At 50.1% G+C, this 18,791-nt stretch overlaps 1 protein-coding gene across 1 annotated transcript in view; it reads left to right on the top strand.

Moving 5' to 3' along the window:
• The first annotated feature begins 5,595 nt into the window (after positions 1-5,595).
• Spire2 (spire type actin nucleation factor 2) overlaps positions 5,596-18,791 on the top strand; it is a 38,757-nt gene continuing 25,561 nt past the window's right edge. Inside the window, exon 1 of the mRNA XM_052167119.1 lies at positions 5,596-5,897. Within this exon, the coding sequence (XP_052023079.1) occupies positions 5,642-5,897 (256 nt within the window). The 5' untranslated portion in view covers positions 5,596-5,641. The remainder of the gene's footprint in view (positions 5,898-18,791) is intronic.

Below are 18,791 nucleotides of genomic sequence, written 5' to 3'. Positions count from 1 at the left end.
AAGGAAGCCAGGATGGAAACTCCAGCAGGGCAGGAACTTGGAGGCAGGAGCTGACGCAGAGGCTGTAGAGGAGTGCTGCTTCCTGGCCTGCCTTTTTATAGAGCCCAGGACCACCAGCCTGGTGGGTTTCCCACTCACAGTGGACTGAGCCCTTACCTATTGATCGTTAATTAAGAAAATGCCTTACAGCTGGACCTCATGGAGGCATTTCCTCAGTTCCCTTCTCTTAGATGACTATAACTGTGTCAACTTGGCATAAAACTAACCAGCACACCATTGTAATAACCATCTCTGAGAGGAATAAGAGTTGGGGCCAGCATCCGGTGTAAGAGTTTCCAGTGCATGGGCTGGAGAGATGGCTCAGCAGTTAAGAGCACTGACTGCTCTTCCAAAGGTTCTGAGGTCAAATCCCAGCAACCACATGGTGGTTCACAGCCATCTGTAATGGGATCTGATGCCCTCTCCTGGGGTGGCTGAAGACAGCTACAATGTACTCACATATCATAAATAAATAAATCCTTTAAAAAAAAGAGTGTCTGGTGTATACCATTTTTGAATATTTGATCACAAAGCCGGATCAAACTCAACTTGAGCAGTATGTGTCACAACCATGACTTCAGTGTTACAACTTCAGTGTTACAATATTTAGGCCCTAGGGAAAGTAGAAGGTCATCATCCAAGACTGAATGTCAGCTGTAAGGAGTAATTGCAGCGACCATGAGCAAAGTGTCCCACTAGGAAGGGACTCCATTCATTCGTGGTCACTGGATTTTCTGAAACAGTTTCAAAATTTGCAGGCCACTTCAACTATTCCCGATGGGCCACAAACAGGGTGCTTAAACACTTTGCCCTCCTGATCTTGGGAGTAGGGGCCCTTCTCACTGTCTCGGCCTCACCAACCTTCTGTGTGTTTTGAAGCATCTTGCATCCCTAAGGGTCCTGAGTGCTGCTCTATGGGTGGTTTGGATTTTAGGTTACACCTCTCCATCTTGACTCCACTCTGGATGACGCCCCTGTGTCCTGTGGCAATATGGGGTCCTGTTCTCTGGACCCTTTCTCGCTGCCCAGGTTCACCCTCTGGGTCTCACTCTAGTCACTAGCCCAGAAACCTTGTGACGCCCATTCCCAGAGTCCCTTCCTCTCAGCTGTCCTGGGTCCTTTCATTGACCAGGCACAGTCTGGGCTGTCTGTTATCCCCAGAGACTCCCAGCCTTTATCCTTATCCCCAAAATAAACCTAAGCACAAAACCAGGCTCTAGAATTTCAGCTTTTTCCTCTTGGACCCTTGAACTCTGGCTCTGCCCGGCTGCATAGACTGTGACAAAGAGCACATTCAGGGGCCTTCGGATTCCGGTAACACAAAGCCTGGTTGCTCACCGCGAACAGTATACGCGGAGCCTCTGGGGAGAAGCCGGCCTGGATCTGCAGTGGACTTGGACTGGCACGGCAGGGGCCCCGCCACTCTATTTTTGGCAGGTGGATCAGTTCTGCCTGGGTCTGGGTGAATGGATGAGACCTTTACTCCGAAATTGGCTATATGCCAGATCCCCTCTGGCCTCGGTGCCAGGCACCTCACCTGCTCTGCCAAGTCGCAAGAGGCTCTCCAGCCCTGCAGCCCTGCGGAACACACCACAGAATGGCATCTAAACTGCAGCCACAGCGCAACTGAGGACCCAGCCCACCCCTACCTAGCTGGTACACAGAAACCTAAATTGGGTCCTTCTAGTGCCTGTGTCTTTACAGATGCTCACAGATTAGTTTCTAGAGCTTTCCATTTATGGCTGCATGGTCACCAACCCACAGCCGTTCCCTAAGCACTAAGCACAGAGGATGGCACAGGCATATACAACCCAGTTCCTATCAAGTACCCAAAGTCTCACCTACCCCTCCTCCACTTCCTAGGTTTTGTTTGTTTGTTGAGACAGGAGCTCACTGGATAGCTCTGGCTGACTTGGAATTTATTGTGTAGACCAGGCTGGCCTTAAGGTCAGAGATCTGCCTGCCTCTTCCTCCCAAATCTTGGGATCAAACGTGTGCACCAGCAGCTGCTGCTCCCCGCCACTGCTTCTCTTCCCCTTTTCTTTCTTTTCTTTAAGATTTATTTATTTATTTTATGCACGTGAGTACACTGTAGCTGTCTTCAGATACACTGGGAGGAGGCATCAGATCCCATGACAGATGGTTGGGAGCCACCATGTGGTTGCTGGGAATTGAACTCAGGACCTCTGGAAGAGCAGTCAGTGCTCTTACCCGCTGAGCCATCTCTTCTTCTCTTTTTTTAACAGTCAAAACCAAGATGTTTTGTTTCTAAACTCCACATAGAAAGCTGAAGGTATGAAAAACATATTCCTTCTTTATTTTAGTTTATTGTTTGTTTGTTTGTTTGTTTTGAAACAGTGTTTCTCTGTATAGCCCTGGCTCTCCTGGAACTTGCTCTGTACCACAGGCTGGCCTCCAACCCAGAGATCCCTTACAGGCTGCCTCTCCCTGCTGAATGCTGAGACTAAAGGCCTGTACCACCACCACCCAGCTGGAAATATTTTCCCAGTTGTGATTCAACTTCAAAATTGTCTGCAGACAAACCAGGTGTTTTAGCCCAAGAGCCACTTTTAACTGAAGGAAACAGCCATCTTTACAGACTTCAGTTACAAACAGGTAGAGTTCATTACTGCACCAAGAGCACGGACCAGGCCAGGAGCCAGTTCATCTAGTCGCAGGACTGAGGTCAGTTTAATTACTCTTTGAATTGATTTGCTCTTTAATTCTGCTGACTGGCTGTAAGTCAGTCCGGGCTCCCAGGTGGAAATCCTTGCTACTATGACGACCATCAAGAGGTTTGGGGCTAATGTCTCACCTGAGGTCCATTTCTGGGTTTCTCTGACTCTGTGGGAGATTTGTAAGTAAATGACCCAGGAGGAAAGAAAACCATGCTTTCTACAAGTGACCACAGAGCTGACTAACACTTCTGCTTCCTCAAGTTGGCCATGGCTCAGAGGAATTAGTCTTTAGATAAGAGGAGATAGATAGCAGAACCTAACTTGTGTATTTATTAGTAATAGGATCAGTGTTTGGTTCAGTTTTATAGTATTTACCCAGTATACACAGGCCCTAGGCTCAAGCCTCAGCATCATGAAAACATGTATTCTCTGTGTGTGTGTGTGTGAAATTTGAATGTACATTGAAATTTGAATGTACTTTGAGCATGCATGTGTAACCCATTGTTTTAAATATTCTGGGATGATACCTTGGCAGTACCTAGGGATTCTCTTATCAAGTTCCAGGTGAAGAGGTCAGCAGCTGCGGGCTAGCTCTCACTAGAGAAGAATTTAAACACTTGTAGCCAACAAAGAAAATTCAAAGCTTTAAGAGAAAGAGACACAATTCCTTAAGAAGGAGAGTTTATTTGGCTTAGTTCCAGTCAATGGTCACGTGGCTTCGTGGCTTCTGAGTCCTGTGTGGAGAAGCAGAGCGGTTCACCTCACGGTGAACTGGAGAGAGAGATGAACAAAGAGTGCTAGAACACGGCCTGGTCCCTAAGAACTTGCTTCTGGTGACCGACTTTCCTAGCTAGGAGCCACCTTCATGAGTCTGCGACGCCTCCCTGAGACTATTTAAACGGCAGTTCTAGGGCTGGAAAGATGGTGTGCTGGGTAAAGGCCACACAGGCCTAACCATCCGAGTTCCATCCTTGGAAACCATAGTGGAAGGAGAGAATCACCTCCAGAGGTTGCCCTCTGACCTGCCCTCTGACACAGGTGCTGAGGTAACACGCATCTACCCTCGCATCATACACACACAGTAACAACCACTAGGAAAATTATAAGAGCATCCATCGACTGTGTCAGGGCCTCACGATCCAATCACCTATCTGTGATTGGCGCACAGTTAAGGCTCGAGCCCTGTGATGATAATGGGAAATAGTTTGCTGCACCCTAAATAACTTCCCTGTGGGTAATTTCCATCCCCTGCCCAAATGTTCCACAACTTCATCCATTCACTTCACTGACACCAGAACGACGCACCTCCTGTGGGTGCTTCTGCCGCTAAAGTGGGGCAAGGCAGTACCACTGAGGGAGCCCAGGAGATTTCCCGCGCGAGCACACACACATGCATGCACACACCCCCACCCCCACCCCCACACCCCACACACACTGCCTGCCTTCAGCCTGGTCTCTGCACCAGGGACCCCCATACACTGGGACTCCCTGAGAAGCTTCCCGCCACTGTAACATCCCCAGCTGAGGTCCATCACTCCTGGATTACTACAAAGCATGTGGGTGGCTCACTCCTTAACTCAGTCAGGATTCCAGTTTCTGAGCTTGTGCTGGTGCTTTCTTACTTATATTAGAAATGCAGAAACCATCCTATGAGACAGCCAACAAGAAACTGCCCGGCCTTATCCGTGGGCACTATCAGCACTGTGTGTGTGAGGCATTGTGTGAGCCAGGCTCTCATTCCTAACACAAGCCAGACCCTTTGTGGGAGGTTCAGACTGTCCCTCCCTATGGAGGTAGCTCTTGAAGTTTCTGAGGATTAGGGAAGAGGAGCCCGAGTTCCAGGGTGAGCAGAGGAAACCTTTTCTTTCATTCCCTCCTCTCCAAGTGTCCTTTGATTCCACCTAAATCAGTTGCATCTCCTAAGCTTGAGAACTGGAAGAAGGACGTCCCACTTGCCCAGATATCAATTATAAACACTTTTACGCAAAATTCATTTGTATCATTTCTTTCCAATTGAGGACTGGGAACCCAGAGGAGATTGTCAGCCACTCCTATACCAAGTCTCTCTCAAATGTGGTGAAACTATCTTACAACTATGTCCCAGCCTGAGCTGTCCAGAACTTCAGGGAACTCCACAGTCCGGAGTTTCACTCCAACAGACCTCGTCTGATCCTGTCCCAGCCTTGTGATTCCTGGTGATTTTCTACCCCATAGCCAAGCCTAAGACCAGCTGCGTCTTCTTGCTTTGTTCTTCCCAGCAGTCGTAAATATGGCCGAAAATACTTTCAACAAAGCCTTGTGCTGAGCTTGGTTTGCTACCACTTCTGCTGTGCCCTGTAGGAGCTGGCCTTGGAATGAAGGCAACACACTCTGAAAAATGAGGTGTTGTGTTAGCTCGGTCACATTGTTTGTCATTAAGACACTAAGGGTTTAAAGCTGGTCCTTTTTAGCAGAAAAAGGACCATTTAGGAAGTACTTCGACCCTGCATGTAACATCTTTGAGCCAATCACACTATAGCGACCTTCCACAAAGGTCTTCACAGGCACTGTCTGCTTTAAAGACCCAGAGGCAAGGGAGCGTGTGTAGTGTGTGTGTTCACGGTCGCCAGCGTCCTCAACCCTTTTCTAACTAACCTCCTGTCCTCTCGCGCACCCTCCCTCTCCGGCTGCCCCTCCTAGCTCAACCCCTCCCCCCGGCTCGCCCCTCCCTACGGATCTTCCCTTCCCAACGCGCCCGGCCCCGCCTCTTCGACTGTGGCCTCCTCCTCCTCCATCAGCCCCCGCCCTCACCTGCATCTGCCCGCGAGGGGCGGGGCCGGAATGACAAAGCACACGGGCGGCGCGGGACCCGCCCCCTCTCGGCGGTGCGTCGCCCCGCTGTTATGGAGACCCGCCGCGCGCGCGGGCGGCGATGATGGGCGGCCATGGCCCGGGCGGGCGGCGGCGGCGCAGCAGCTCCCGAACGCGCGGGGGGCGCGGCGCGGCCCGAGCCGTGGGAGCTGTCCCTGGAGGAAGTGCTGAAGGTGTACGAGCAGCCCATCAACGAGGAGCAGGCCTGGGCGGTGTGCTTCCAGGGCTGCCGCGGGCTGCGGGGCGAGCCGGGCGGCGTGCGGCGCATCCGGGACACGGCAGACATCCTCCTGCGTAGGGACGGCTCGGTTGGCGCGCGGCTGGAGCCCGGTAAGACGCACCGGAGTGGGTGGGGGTGTGGCCGGCGCGGCGGGCGGGCGGGCGGGCGGGCGGCCGCTGAGGGCACCCGGGTGCCAGGTGACGGGCCTCGACCTTTCTCTCATCAGCGCCCAGATAGCGCTCTGCCGGACCGGGAAGGCCCCACCCTGCCCTCTGGATCTGGGACTCCTTGTCTTCTCTTTCGATCTAGGAGAACCCTACTATCACTCACACACACACACACACACACACACACACACACACACACACACAGAGTCAGGGATAACCCTACCAGCAGCCCATCGCGGCCGGTTGGCTGCTCGCGCCCAGGGACGCTTTCCCCAGAGGAGAGGGGCTTTGGTCCCCCGAAGCCTCTGCTGTAGCCAGTTCCCTTCGAGATAGGCTTTGGGGAGTCCGCAGTCTTCTGGCCTTGCTCTAGCAGGGCCTGTGGGTGAGTCCTTGCAGTTCCCGTGAAGCCGGTACGCTGCTCTGGCAACACTGCAGACCTTAAGGTTACTTAGAGATGTGCGCCTTTTTCTAGGGGTAGGGAAAGCAGGAGTGCTGTGCCTTGTGCTGAGTCTGTACTGAATTGATACTAATTTCTTGAGTTTAACTGTAAGTGTAATAAGAGTGTATAATCTGTGGATTTATATTTAAAAAAAAACAAACACCTTAAACATTAGTGAGAACCAACAATTGAGCTTTTGAAAGATTATTGAAGTCTGTTGAGAGTGCAAGCTACTGCTTACTGTCCCCGTCATCTTCCCCCTAGTGCTAGTGTAGAGCATACAGTGACAGTGTACCCTCAAAGCTGATACCCTGTTTGGGAGCACAAAGGCAGGCTGTGTGTTTGCCTAGTGAAGGCTGGCCTCTCTCCAGCGCCCAGGGCTGTGGGCTTGCAGAAATTCTCTCAAGCCGGCATCTGCGGGGGACTAGGAATGATAAGCAAGGCCAAAGAGAAGTAGTGGACAACAGCTGCCTCTGTCACTGGGAGGGCCATCGAGGTCGCAGAGGAGCTGCCGCGGGCTTTCCCAGGCTTTTCAGCCTGGACCCGCTTCCCTCCTCCCTCCACACCCCTGCCTGACACTCGCAAGTTGCTAAATTTTGCACAAAAGGAAATAAACCCAACACCCAGGTAGGCTGAGGTTTGACCTTGGCCAGTTCGCTCAGAAAGTGGCATGATTTGCATAAACCCACAGGCTCCCTCTTCTAACTGGCTTGAAGGGAAGGTGCACCACCGTCAACTCTCACTGCCTGAGAGTTGGTTTCTCCCTGAACATGCAAAAGGACCCATAGCTTAGCTCCCCACCCCCCAGAGTTGCACCTGTGCTGCCTTATTGTTCGCAGACTAGTAGCACTTCCTGCTGGGTCAAAGTTCAGAGAAAGCACTCAATGTTGACCTTTGGGGAGAGGAACCTGTCTGTGGCAGGCACCAAGGGGTCGGACTTCACGTTCTATCCAGCGTTATCTTTGGCGTCTGTTGGTAGACGTACCCCATGAAGGCAATTGAGGGTTCTAACTTGTTTGCTTGTTTGGTTGGTTGAGGACAGGATCTTGCTATGTTGTTTGGGCTGTTATTGAACCCTTGAGGTCAAGCTTCAGACACTGGGATGACAGGGACTTGCTGGCTCCTGAAGACTTAAAAAAAATGTATTGCCCAACTGTGGTGGCGCACGCCATTAATCCCAGCACTTGGGAGACAGAAGCAGGCAGATTTCTGAGTTGGAGGCCAGCCTGGTCTACAGAGTGAGTTTCAGGACAGCCAGGACTACACAGAGAAACCCTGTATACTGGCTGTTTGTGTGTGTGTGTGTGAACTTGACACAGGCTAGAGTTATCACAGAGAAAGGAGCTTCAGATGAGGAAATGCCTCCATGAGATCCAGCTGTGGGGCATATTCTCAATTAGTGATCAAGTGGGGAGGGTCCCTTGTGGGTGGTTCCACCTTTGGGCTGGTGCTCTTGGGTTCTATAAGAAAGCAAGCTGAGCAAGCCAGGGGAAGCAAGCCAGTAAGGAACATCCCTCCACGGCCTCTGCATTTGCTCCTGCTTCCTGACCTGCTTGAGTTCCAGTCCTGACCTCCTTTGGTGATGAACAGCAATGTGGAAGTGTAAGCTGAATAAACCCTTTCCTCCCCAACTTGCTTCTTGGTCCTGATATTTGTGCAGGAATACAAACCCTGACTAAGACACCCTAACTTGAAAAACCAAAAAAGAAAAAAAAAGTATTTACCAGAGCCATCTCTGAGCTTCATAGAGCAACTGAAACTTTAAGGTAGCCACCCCCCTGGAAGTAGCTAGCCCACCTTTTTCCTGGACTTTTGGGACTAGTGAATTCTTTACAGGATTTGTGTAGTTCATTCCTAAGTAGCTGTTTCTGGTGCGAATAGAGTCTCATAATCTGGTGTGTTGGATGTAGGATGCCCCGGATGCTCTCACTCGTCAGGTCAATCTCTGAGCTGTGCAGGTCTGATTCTCCACCTTAGGTTTGAGACAGAGTCTCTCACTAAACCTGAAGCTCACCGTTTAGGCTCGACGGGCAGCTGCCGGGTGTCCCACTATCTCCATTCCCTGGCCCTAGGGCTATGGGTCCCTGCTGCTAACCTCGGCTACACAGGTGCTGCAGATCCAAATTCTTCATGCTAGCATGGCACATACCTTATCCCCCCGAACCATCTCCCCAGCCTCCTGATTTTGTCTCTTTGACACAGCATCTCACGTAGCCCAGGCTGGTCTTGAATTTGCTGTGTAGCTCAGGATGGCTTTAAACTCATGAAGATCCTCCCACCCCTTGTGTCCTGAATATTGAGATTTCAGACATGAGCTACCTGGCTTGGCAGTCTCCTAATCTTAAATGGGAAGAGGTCTTCATAGTCACCCCTAGGTGTGTGTGTGTGTGTCTGTGTGTGTGTGTCTGTGTGTGTGTATGTGTGTGTGTCTGTGTATGTGTGTGTGTATGTATGTGTGTGTCTCTGTGTGTGTCTGTGTGTGTATGTGTGTGTATGTATGTATGTGTGTCTGTGTGTGTATGTGTGTGTGTGTGTGTGTCTATGTGTCTGTGTGTGTCTCTGTGTGTGTATGTGTGTGTGTATGTGTCTGTGTGTGTCTCTGTGTGTGTATGTGTGTGTGTGTGTATGTGTGTGTGTGTATGTGTGTGTGTGTATATGTATGTGTGTGTCTGTGTGTGTATGTGTGTGTGTGTATGGCAGAGAGACGAGATGGGAGAGAGAGGTTCTTGGAACTCAAGACCCTCTTACCTCAACCTCTTAAATGCTAAAACTGTCACTATACCTGACCTCTCTTTTCTCTTTTAAATTAACAATTGTTTTTTATTATTTTTAAGTGTATATGTGTGTGTGTACGCGTGTACACATACATGAGCACAGGAGGAGTCTGCAGAATTCAGAGATAGTGAATGCCCCTTGGATCCAGATTTACAGGAGGTTGTAAACTACCTGGTGTGGGTGTTAGGAATTAGACTCGGATCTTCTGGAAGGAGTAGATGCTTTTAACCACTAAGCCACTTCTCCGGGGTGGAGGGTGAGCGAGTTAACATGATGTACAGCCAGTAAAACTATGTTGAGGAAAGGGTGACTTATTATATATAATATATATAATGTAATATATTATACATTGTATATATATGCATATATACATATGTGTATATATATATATATATATATATATTCTTTGGTGTTTCAAGATAAGGTTTCTCTGTGTAGCCCTGGCTGTCCTGGAACTCACTCTGTAGACCAGGCTGGCCTCGAACATACTTTTACTCTTATTGCAAGACAATGCTTAAGACTAGGCACTTGCACATCACAGAGAAGTGGTGGGTGGGTTAGAATGAGCCCGTGTGCTCACGTGGGTGTGTCCATAAAGAGGCCAGCGCTCCCCGGTTCTCTCCTTCCACCTCGGTTGTGTTCCTCGTTACTGCACTGCGTGTATAAATGGCCACCTGTCTCCCCAGGGTGCACACTTGCCCATCTCTCAGCCCAGTGCCCCCTCTGAGATAAAGTAGATCTTTGGCTACTAAGAAATGTCACTGGCCCTCTGGGGTTGGAGCCCTTGAGCTTCCTCTGTTCCACTGGCTTTGCTTCTTAACATTTATGTATTTTTATGTATGTGAGTACACTGGCGCTATCTCTAGACACACCGGAAGAGGGCATCAGATCCCATTACAGATGGTTGTGAGCCACCATGGAGTTGCTGGGAATTGAACTCAGGACCTCTGGAAGAGCAGTCAGTGCTCTTAACCGCTGAGCCATCTCATATTACATGTGGCCCTGTCCAAGGACAGTGCTCTCCCAATCGTGAGGGAACCCAACACCGGTTAGGAGGAGGGGATTTGTCCCTCCCGAGTCTCCCGGGTGCCAGACTCTTTGTAGTGGAAACATGCTTGTTTGTTGAGCCAGGTCCCTCCCATGCTCTGTAGTCCAACAGCTGTGTTGCCCACCTCATGACTGCAAGGACCCAGAGCTGTAAATCCTGTGCTCTGTGAAGGTCACTCAGCTAAGTCCTGCTGGGCTAACACTGGGCCACCTCGGATGGGTGCAGGTTGAAGTGGAGCTGCTCAGAGATGCTCGCTCTTCCTGCCACAGAATCCACGAAGAAACAGGAGAAGCAGCTGCCCAGGGTCACCGAGAGGGGCATGGCACCTGCCTCGGAGCTAGTGTGTGTGCGTCTGTGGCACAGCAGCAGGTGTCCGTGCCACACCCCTGTGTACCTTGGCCACACTCAGTGTGGGATACAGTATCCAGGGTCCATGCAAATGAATCCTTGGCACAACTGCAGACTGTAGCCTGAGGAATGCAGTTCTTTCTGCAAAGGGTTCCCTTGTGGACTTCTTGATGGCCAGTGGCCTATCCCTGGGACCTCCGACTCAGAAAGTGGGGAATGGTTTTGGGGTGGAGTGGGGTGGGATGGGGTGGGGTCTTAATGCTATGGGATTGTGGCGGGATGCCTGAGCAGTCTGGGTGTGGGTGTGAGCTGGGTGTGTGTATATGTATAGATTTTCAGTTTCACCTCTGAATTAGGCCTTGCAGGAAGACAATTCTTTTTTTTTTTTTTTTTTTTTTTTTTTTCTGAGTCAGACTTTCTCTGTGTAGCCCTGGCTGTCCTGGAACTCACTCTGTAGACCAGGCTGGCCTTGAACTCAGAAATCTGCCTGCTTCTGCCTCCCAGAGTGCTGGGATGCACCACCACACAATTCTTGAAGTGTTTTTTTCCCCTCTGCTATAATGCCTGTGCCCAAGGTTGGCGGCCCAGAAGACTTCAAACATGGGAAGGCAGGATGCTGGTCCCTAGCCCACCTATTTATTTCCGTGCTCTGGAGTGTGCTTCCGGAAGGATAAAGCCTCCAGTCTCAGGCAGCTGCGGGCTCCCTGTGTGACTTGCATGGTTCAGCCTGTAGTAGGGGGACAGCCCCAGACTTGCTGCCATGTTCAAGGTCCTGGACTTCCCCCACACTCATCTGTCACCACCCCACCCCTGCCCCGGTGTCCACAGAGAATCATTTCATTGTCCAGCACGGCACAGTGAAGTTCCTCTCTGCCCTTCACACTGGGAGTTCTGGTCCTAGAACCCAGACCATTTAAGCATCTCTGGCCATTAACCAGATCCTCAGAGGATCATGTCAGGGGCTGGAGAGAGAGATGGCTTAGCAGTTAAGAGCACTGGCTGCTCTTCCAGAAGGCCAGGGTTCAACTCTCAGAACCCACAGGGAGGCTTACAACTTGTGACTGTCTGTGACTCCAGGCCCAGGGGATCCCTCACATGCTCTATCCTGCGATATGTGGTAGATGAAATCTGGATTTATGACCAAATATGTTGTTGTTGTTTTTTAAAAATCTATGATTTCTTTATGGTAATATGTAAGTACACTGTAGCTGTACTTCAGACACACCAGAAGAGTGCATCAGATCCCATTACAGATGGTTGTGAGCCACCATGTGGTTGCTGGGATTTGAACTCAGGACCTTTGGAAGAGCAGTCAGTGCTCTTAATCACTGAGCCATCTCTCCAGCTGGTGTAAGTCAGCAGTTTAATAGTGTATTCATGCTGGGCGGTGGTGGCACAGGCCTGTAATCCCAACACTCTGGGAGGCAGAGGCAGGCAGATTTCTGAGTTCAAGGCCAGCCTGGTCTACAGAGTGAGCTCCAGGACAGTCAGGGCTACACAGAGAAACCCTGTCTCAAAAAAAACAAATCCAAAAAAAAAAAAAAAAGAGTGTATTAACCTCATACACTCTCTTGTAAGTTCTGCCCACCCTCTCCTCTTCCTTCCCTGGGGAAAGGACCGCAAGCCCTCTGCCCTGGAACAAAGTGGGGACCACTGGACTGAGAAAGCAGGGGCTGAACACCTCTCCCGGGTCCTCTGGTCCTCGGCTGCTTTGCTTAAGCAGCAGGGTGACTGTTGTCATACACGGACATAGTGTCTCCCCGTCAAAATCTCTCATTCTCCGTCTTATTTTTAATCCATCTCAAGGAAATTGTTGGCACTCCCCCAGCTCCCCAACCCCCGCATGGACGCTATTTGCTAGAGTTTAGCATTTGCTTCGAGCCCACATGCAAGGCCTTGTATGTGCTGTGTAAGCACCCTCCCCAGATCTGTAACCAGGCCGCGAGTTATTTCCTTCAATAAAAAACAAAACAAAACCAACAAAACCAACAAAAAAACCTTGCATGCAGCTGGACATGAGGGCTTGTTCTTCGGAGGTAGAGGTGGGAAGATCCGGAGTTCAGGGTTCTTTTCAGCTACACAGTGAGTTCAAGGTCAGCCTGAGCTACCTGAGGTCTTGTCTCAACAAAACAAAACAGAAAACAGGATGTGAAATTAAAGTCGCACGTAATGAAACGCAGGAATGTCATGTGTGTAATCATCTGATCTCAGATCCATGCCAACACTTCTGCCCAGGAGACCGTGGGGGGCCTCGGCGGCCGTACCTCATTGTTCGAGATTCCGGAAGGGGTCACTTTCATTCGCACGGCCCAGGCGGCTGTATGGTCTGTATGCTGCACCTGCTCAGCGCGTCCACGTTGTAGTTTTATCAGTTGGTAAATTGGTGGGCGCATTTACCAGGTCTTGATCCCCACCACACTGTGTTGACTAGCTTTACGTCAACGTGGCACAAGCTGACGTCCCCTGAGAAGGCAAAGCCTGGATGGGGAAACGCCTCCATCGTGATACGCCTTTAATCCTAGCACTCAGGCAGAGGCAGGCGGATCTCCCTGAGTTTGAGGCCACTCTAGTCTACACAGTAAGTCCCAGGACAGCCAGAGCTACATAGTGAGACCCTGTCTCCAACACCTCTCGCCCCCCCACCCCCACCCCAAAGAAGCTTGGAATAATGAATGACCAGAAGCTAAGCAGAGAAGTTCAAGTAGAAAGAAAAAAAGAAAGAAAAGTTTGGGGCTGGAGAGACAGTTCATGGGCTGAAAGAACTTGCCGCTCTCCCAGAGGACCTGGGTTCGGTTCCCAGCACCACAAAGCAGCTTACCTGTCACCAGACCCAAAGGATCTGATGCCCTCTTCTGGCTGCTGTGGGCACTGCATGCATGTGGTGAGCTCACATATATGCAGGCAAAGCACTCATATACATGAAATAAGAAATTAAATCTTTAAATTTATTTATTTATTTATTTATTTATTTATTTTGTGTGTGTGAGTGCAGTCCCCATGGCACACGTGGAAATCAGAGGACAGCTTGTAGGAGGCTACCCCCGTAGTATGTGGTCCTACCACAGTATGGACCCCGGGGCTTAAACTCAGGTTGTTCAGCTTGGAGGAAAGTATCCTTAACCACTGAGCCATCTCATCAGTGTCCCGCCCCTAGGAATAGCATCTTTCTAACATATTTTCAGTTTACTTTCTTTAACATTTGTTACTCATGGTCTGTGTATGAGTGTGAGTGTGTGCAAGTGTGTATGTGTGTGTTTTGAGTATGTGTGAATGTGTGTGAGTGTATATATGTGTGTGAGTATGTATATGAGTGTGAGTGTGTGTGTGTGTGTGAGACACACCTGTGACTATGAGCATACACATTCCGTGACACATATGAATAACTTTCAGATGAAACGCAGGTCTTTAAGCTTGCAGAACAAGCACTTTTACCGGCTGAGCCATCTTGCTGAATCTAATCCTGTCCACTTCGTGCACTGTCTATCAGCTGGGACCAGCGGTGGGGTCTTGTGACGCCCCTGGATGCATTGTCAGAGGTTGGATATGGAAGCCAGGCCTGCCCATTGCTTAGTTTTGGCTGTTAATTTATCCTCCCGACTCCAGCCGCCAAGATCTGCCCATTGTTAGAGAATCATGATCGGGACGCAGGACAGCCTCAGCCTTGTGCACTGCTGACATGGGTCACCTCCAGATCTGCAACTAGTGGCCGGGGTTCCCGCTGTAGCAAGGCACTTCCTGGGAGTGGTGTGTGGGCGAAAAGCCTGCCGCTCTCACGCAGGTTGGGATCAGCCACCGCCCGGCCGTGGAAAAGCAGGACGGCCACACCTGTATCCCTTTGCCCCACAGAATTGTTTGTTAAACAAGCACGGGACTCTGACTGTACGCCTTCCTGCGGGAGGGCGCCTCTCCCTCTCGGCTTTCTCCAGTTTCCAAGGCTGACGTTTGACCCGGGTGACAGCTCAGTTTTACAGTTTATTTCTTGACAGTGGAAGCCACCCACCTGTACGTGTGGCTTGCTTACCGCGGGCCAGTCACTGGGTGTGTTTCCACCCAATCCTGACAAGCCCTGTGTGGTAAGTGACATCACTTCTGTGAGAGGAAGCTGGTGCTGCTCAGTCACCTGACCTTTGACCCCGACCTAGGGGAAATGTAGGTGCTGTATTTTCTCTTTACAAAATCTATTTATTTATTTGTTTGTTTGTTTGTTTGTTTTTGAGACAGGGTTTCTCTGTATCGCCCTGGCTGTCCTGGAACAAACTCTGTAGACCAGGCCGCTCAAACTCTGAGCCCCACCTGTCTCCGCCTCCTGACTGCTGGCATTAACGGTGTTTGCCACAATGTCCGGGCCCAAATTTATTTCCTGAGTTTAGCAAATCCACATATTTTAAGATCCAGAAGACTGCTTTTAAATTTTTATTTTATATGTGTGAGAATTTCCCCTGAATGTATGCGTGTGTACGGTATGCATGTTGGATGCCCATGGAAGCCAGAAGATGGAGTTGACTCCTCCGGAACTGGAGATTGTTGCACACTGCTGTGGGCTGTCCTGTGAGTGTCAGTCTTCACAGCCAGTGTCCAAATTCAGAAAGTTTAAGGGAAGACCTTGAAGGAGTCCTTGCACTGCTGTGCCTGGACGCCCATCCTCCCTCCTCGCAGGCTGCTGAGAACTTGAGGGGTTCCTGCACATGCCAGCACATGCCAGCACATACCAGCACATGCCAGCACATACCAGCACATGCCAGCACATACCAGCACATGCCAGCACATGCCAGCACATACCAGCACATGCCAGCACATGCTAGAACATGCCAGCACATACTCAGGCATGTATACTTCCTCCTAAAGTCAGGCATTGCTTTATGGTTTGTTTGTTTTTTTTCTCCCTGAGTGGGGTCTTTGGATGAACTCAGCACACAAAAGACATCTTATGGGTTCTTTGTTTGATACAGGAACTTTCTTTTTGTGTGACTGAGTTGACCTTAAACTTGGAATCCCATAGCCTCAGCCTCCCAGATCTGGTTTCAAGTGAATTTCTTTTTCTTTTCTTTCTTTTTTCCTTTCTTACTGTTTTTGGTTTTTTGAGACAAGGTTTCTCTATGTACCCTTGGCTGTCCTGGAATTTGCTCTATAGACCAGGCTGGCCATGAACTCAAAAATTCACCTCTGCCTCCTGAGTGCTGGGATTAAAGCTGTGCATCACCAAGTAAATTCCTTAATCTCACCCCTTCCCTGGCCATCTTGCTCTTTTTAGTGACACCAGTTGTCCCGGGTGCAGGTGCCCTGTGTGTCTGTCTTTAGAGGACACTTAAGATTTTTGGTGTAAGATAGATGTAGCACTGAGTGGTCTTGTAGGTGTTGTGATGCGGGGGTGTGCCTCCTGAGAGCCCACAAGCTAAGTGAGAAGGTGAGAGTGTAAAACTCTGAGACACTTAGCAGACCACGTTCCGAGGGCTGTGGCCAGTTCCCTCGTCCGCCCGGGACTGTGTGTGTCACATCTTCATTGCCCTGTGCCTGAGATGCAGGGCAGGAAGTCTTTTGATCTTCAAAGGGCTCTGCTCCTTCCAACCTTCCTTCACTGTCGAAATACTCCCAGAAACACAGTCATGGGGGCAGGGAACGTGTAGCAAGAGGCACCCCTAAGATGTGTAAAGTCCCCTTTAGCAGAGTCAGGGGTGAGGTGGGGTTGTATCATGTGGAGTGGATAGCTGACCCAAGCCCCAAGGGGGAGTTAGAGTCAGGAGCCCCTACCATTGCACTATGCCACTGCACGGCCGGGCACTGCATATCCATCCGGTATCGCACCCTAGGAAGCGCCTCTGCGGCTGTTGGCCTACTTCCTATCTTCCTTGAGGTGATACCGCAAGTTAGGCAGGAAGGTGCCATCTCTGTCCCCTGGATGATGAAGTGATGTCATCCACTTGCCCCATAACTGTGGACGGCTTAGAACCTGACTTGAGGACAGCTCTCCGGAGGCAGCTCTGCTGCCTGCTACTGGTGACAGAGGCACCTTCCACTGGAGGAGGGGCTGGGCGGTCCTCCAGATGAAGTCTTCCCTCTTACCTCCAAGGCACAGGCTCCTTTCTGGGAAAACTCCCCAGCCCCTGGATTACTCATTTGCTATTTAAAGAATCTGATCCCGGCAGTGGTGGCGCACGCCTTTAATCCCAGCACTTGGGAGGCAAAGGCAGGCAGATTTCTGAGTTCGAGGCCAGCCTGGTTTACAGAGTGAGTTTCAGGACAGCCAGGGCTACACAGAGAAACCCTGTCTCGAAAACCAAAAAAAAAAAAAAAAAAAAAAAAAAGAATCTGGAGTGGCCATCTATTTTCGGGGCGAGGATACCCTGCTTGGGTAGATTAGCCCCAAGCTGTGTAACAGACAGGATGCTGATGGAAAGCGAGTGTCTTGCTTCAGACTCCCATCCTGACCTAGCATTTCAGACATAACGGGAACTCGCTGGCCCACCTCCATTATTTATCATCCATTTGGTTTCAAGTAAATTTCTCAGTCTGCCCAAGCTCCAGTCTCCTTGAGTGTAGAGAAGACAGCTTGGCAGCGGGGTGCCGTGGCACACTTAGAGTCTCAGCCCTCACCGCAGAGCTGAGGATAGCACTAACATTTCGTAGTCTTGTGTTATCTCTGGACCTGGCTGTGTGGTCACTGTCATCCCCGGAGCTCACAAAGCCATAGCTTGCTCATTAAAACCCAAGACCCCACCCCCACCCCCCGGAATAGTGATTATCCCTGTAATCCTAGCACTCAAGAAGCCCCGAGGCAGGAGGATTGTCACGACTTTGAGCTAGACAATAATATTCTGTCTCAAAACAGCAATAATGAAACTCCCCAAGTCTTTTGCCACTTGAAGCATAATTAGATCTTTTTTTAAAAAGATTTATTTATTATTATATGTAAGTACACTGTCATTGTCTTCAGACACCAGAAGAGGGCGTCAGATCCCATGTGGTTGCTGGGATTTGAACTCTGGACCTCTGAAAGAGCAGTTGGTGCTCTTACCTGCTGAGCCATCTCTCCAGCCCTGATATTTTTTTTTTAAGATTTATTTATTTTATATTCACTGTAGCTGTCTTCAGACATAACAGAAGAGGGCATCAGATCCCATTACAAATGAGCCACCATGTGGGTGCTGGGAATTGAACTCAGGTCCTCTGGAAGAGCAGTCAGTGCTTTTAACTGCTGAACCATCTCTCCAGCCCACACAATTAGATCTAAAAACCATTTTGGAACATCTTTTGTTAACTTAGTGACTATCATACTTGCTGGCTTTGTGTGTTAACTTGACACAAGCTCTAGAGTCATCAGAGAGGAAGGAGCCTCAGCTGAGGAAGTGCCTCCATGAGACCCAGCTGTAAGGCTTTTCCTCAATTAGTGCCCAATGGAGGAGGGCCCAGCGCATGGTGGGTGGTGCCATCCCTGGGATGTTGTCCTGGGGTTCTATAAGAGAGCAGGCTTAGCAGGCCAGGGGAAAGCAAGCCAGTAAGTGACATCCCTCCATGGCCTCTGCATCAGCTCCTGCCTCCAAGTTCCTGCCCTGTGTGAGTTCCTTTGCTGAGGAAGAGCAGTGTGGAAGCGTAAGCTGAATAACCCCCCCTTTTTCTCACCAACTTGTCTTTTGACCATGGTGTTTTGTTGCAGGATTAGAAACCCTAACAGAGACAACTATTAACGCAATAAAAACCTTCTACTCCCAGACTAGGATGGCAGCTCCCTCAGTATTCCCACGGCACTCTCAAGGCTGAGCTGCGCTCAGTCCCCACCACACAAACTGGATGATGCATTTGCACATCTCTAATCCCAGGACTGGGGAGGTGGAAGCAAGAGGGTCAGAAATTCAGGTTTCCCCTCAGCTGCGTGCTGAGTCTCAAGCCTGGGCCAGCCTGGGCTACGTGAGACATTGTCTTTTTAAAAATTCCAGCCAGAAAGCTGCCCTGGGCTGAAGACGAGGACTCAGAACCAGCCAAGGCCCACCAGCCTGCCCCGCCTTCCTGGCCCCCACGTGACTCACAGTGTGAGCCTTTCCAGGAAGCACCCTTATTCTTACTCAGTTTTCTTTCATCTTTCTAGCATCCGAATCCAGTCACAGTTACAAAGTTTTGTTACACATCCGAAATGTGCTGGGGAGACAGACCTTCGACAGCATTCTTTCTCTCTCCTCGCTGATTTGGGAGGTGGATTGTTTTCCATTGTTTTAATGGGGCTCACAGTCTATCT

This window comes from Apodemus sylvaticus, chromosome 21 (assembly GCF_947179515.1).
Source record: "Apodemus sylvaticus chromosome 21, mApoSyl1.1, whole genome shotgun sequence".
Lineage (NCBI taxonomy): Eukaryota > Metazoa > Chordata > Mammalia > Rodentia > Muridae > Apodemus > Apodemus sylvaticus.
Note: the sequence above shows the minus strand (reverse complement) of the source record. Positions and strands in the feature narration are given on the sequence as shown.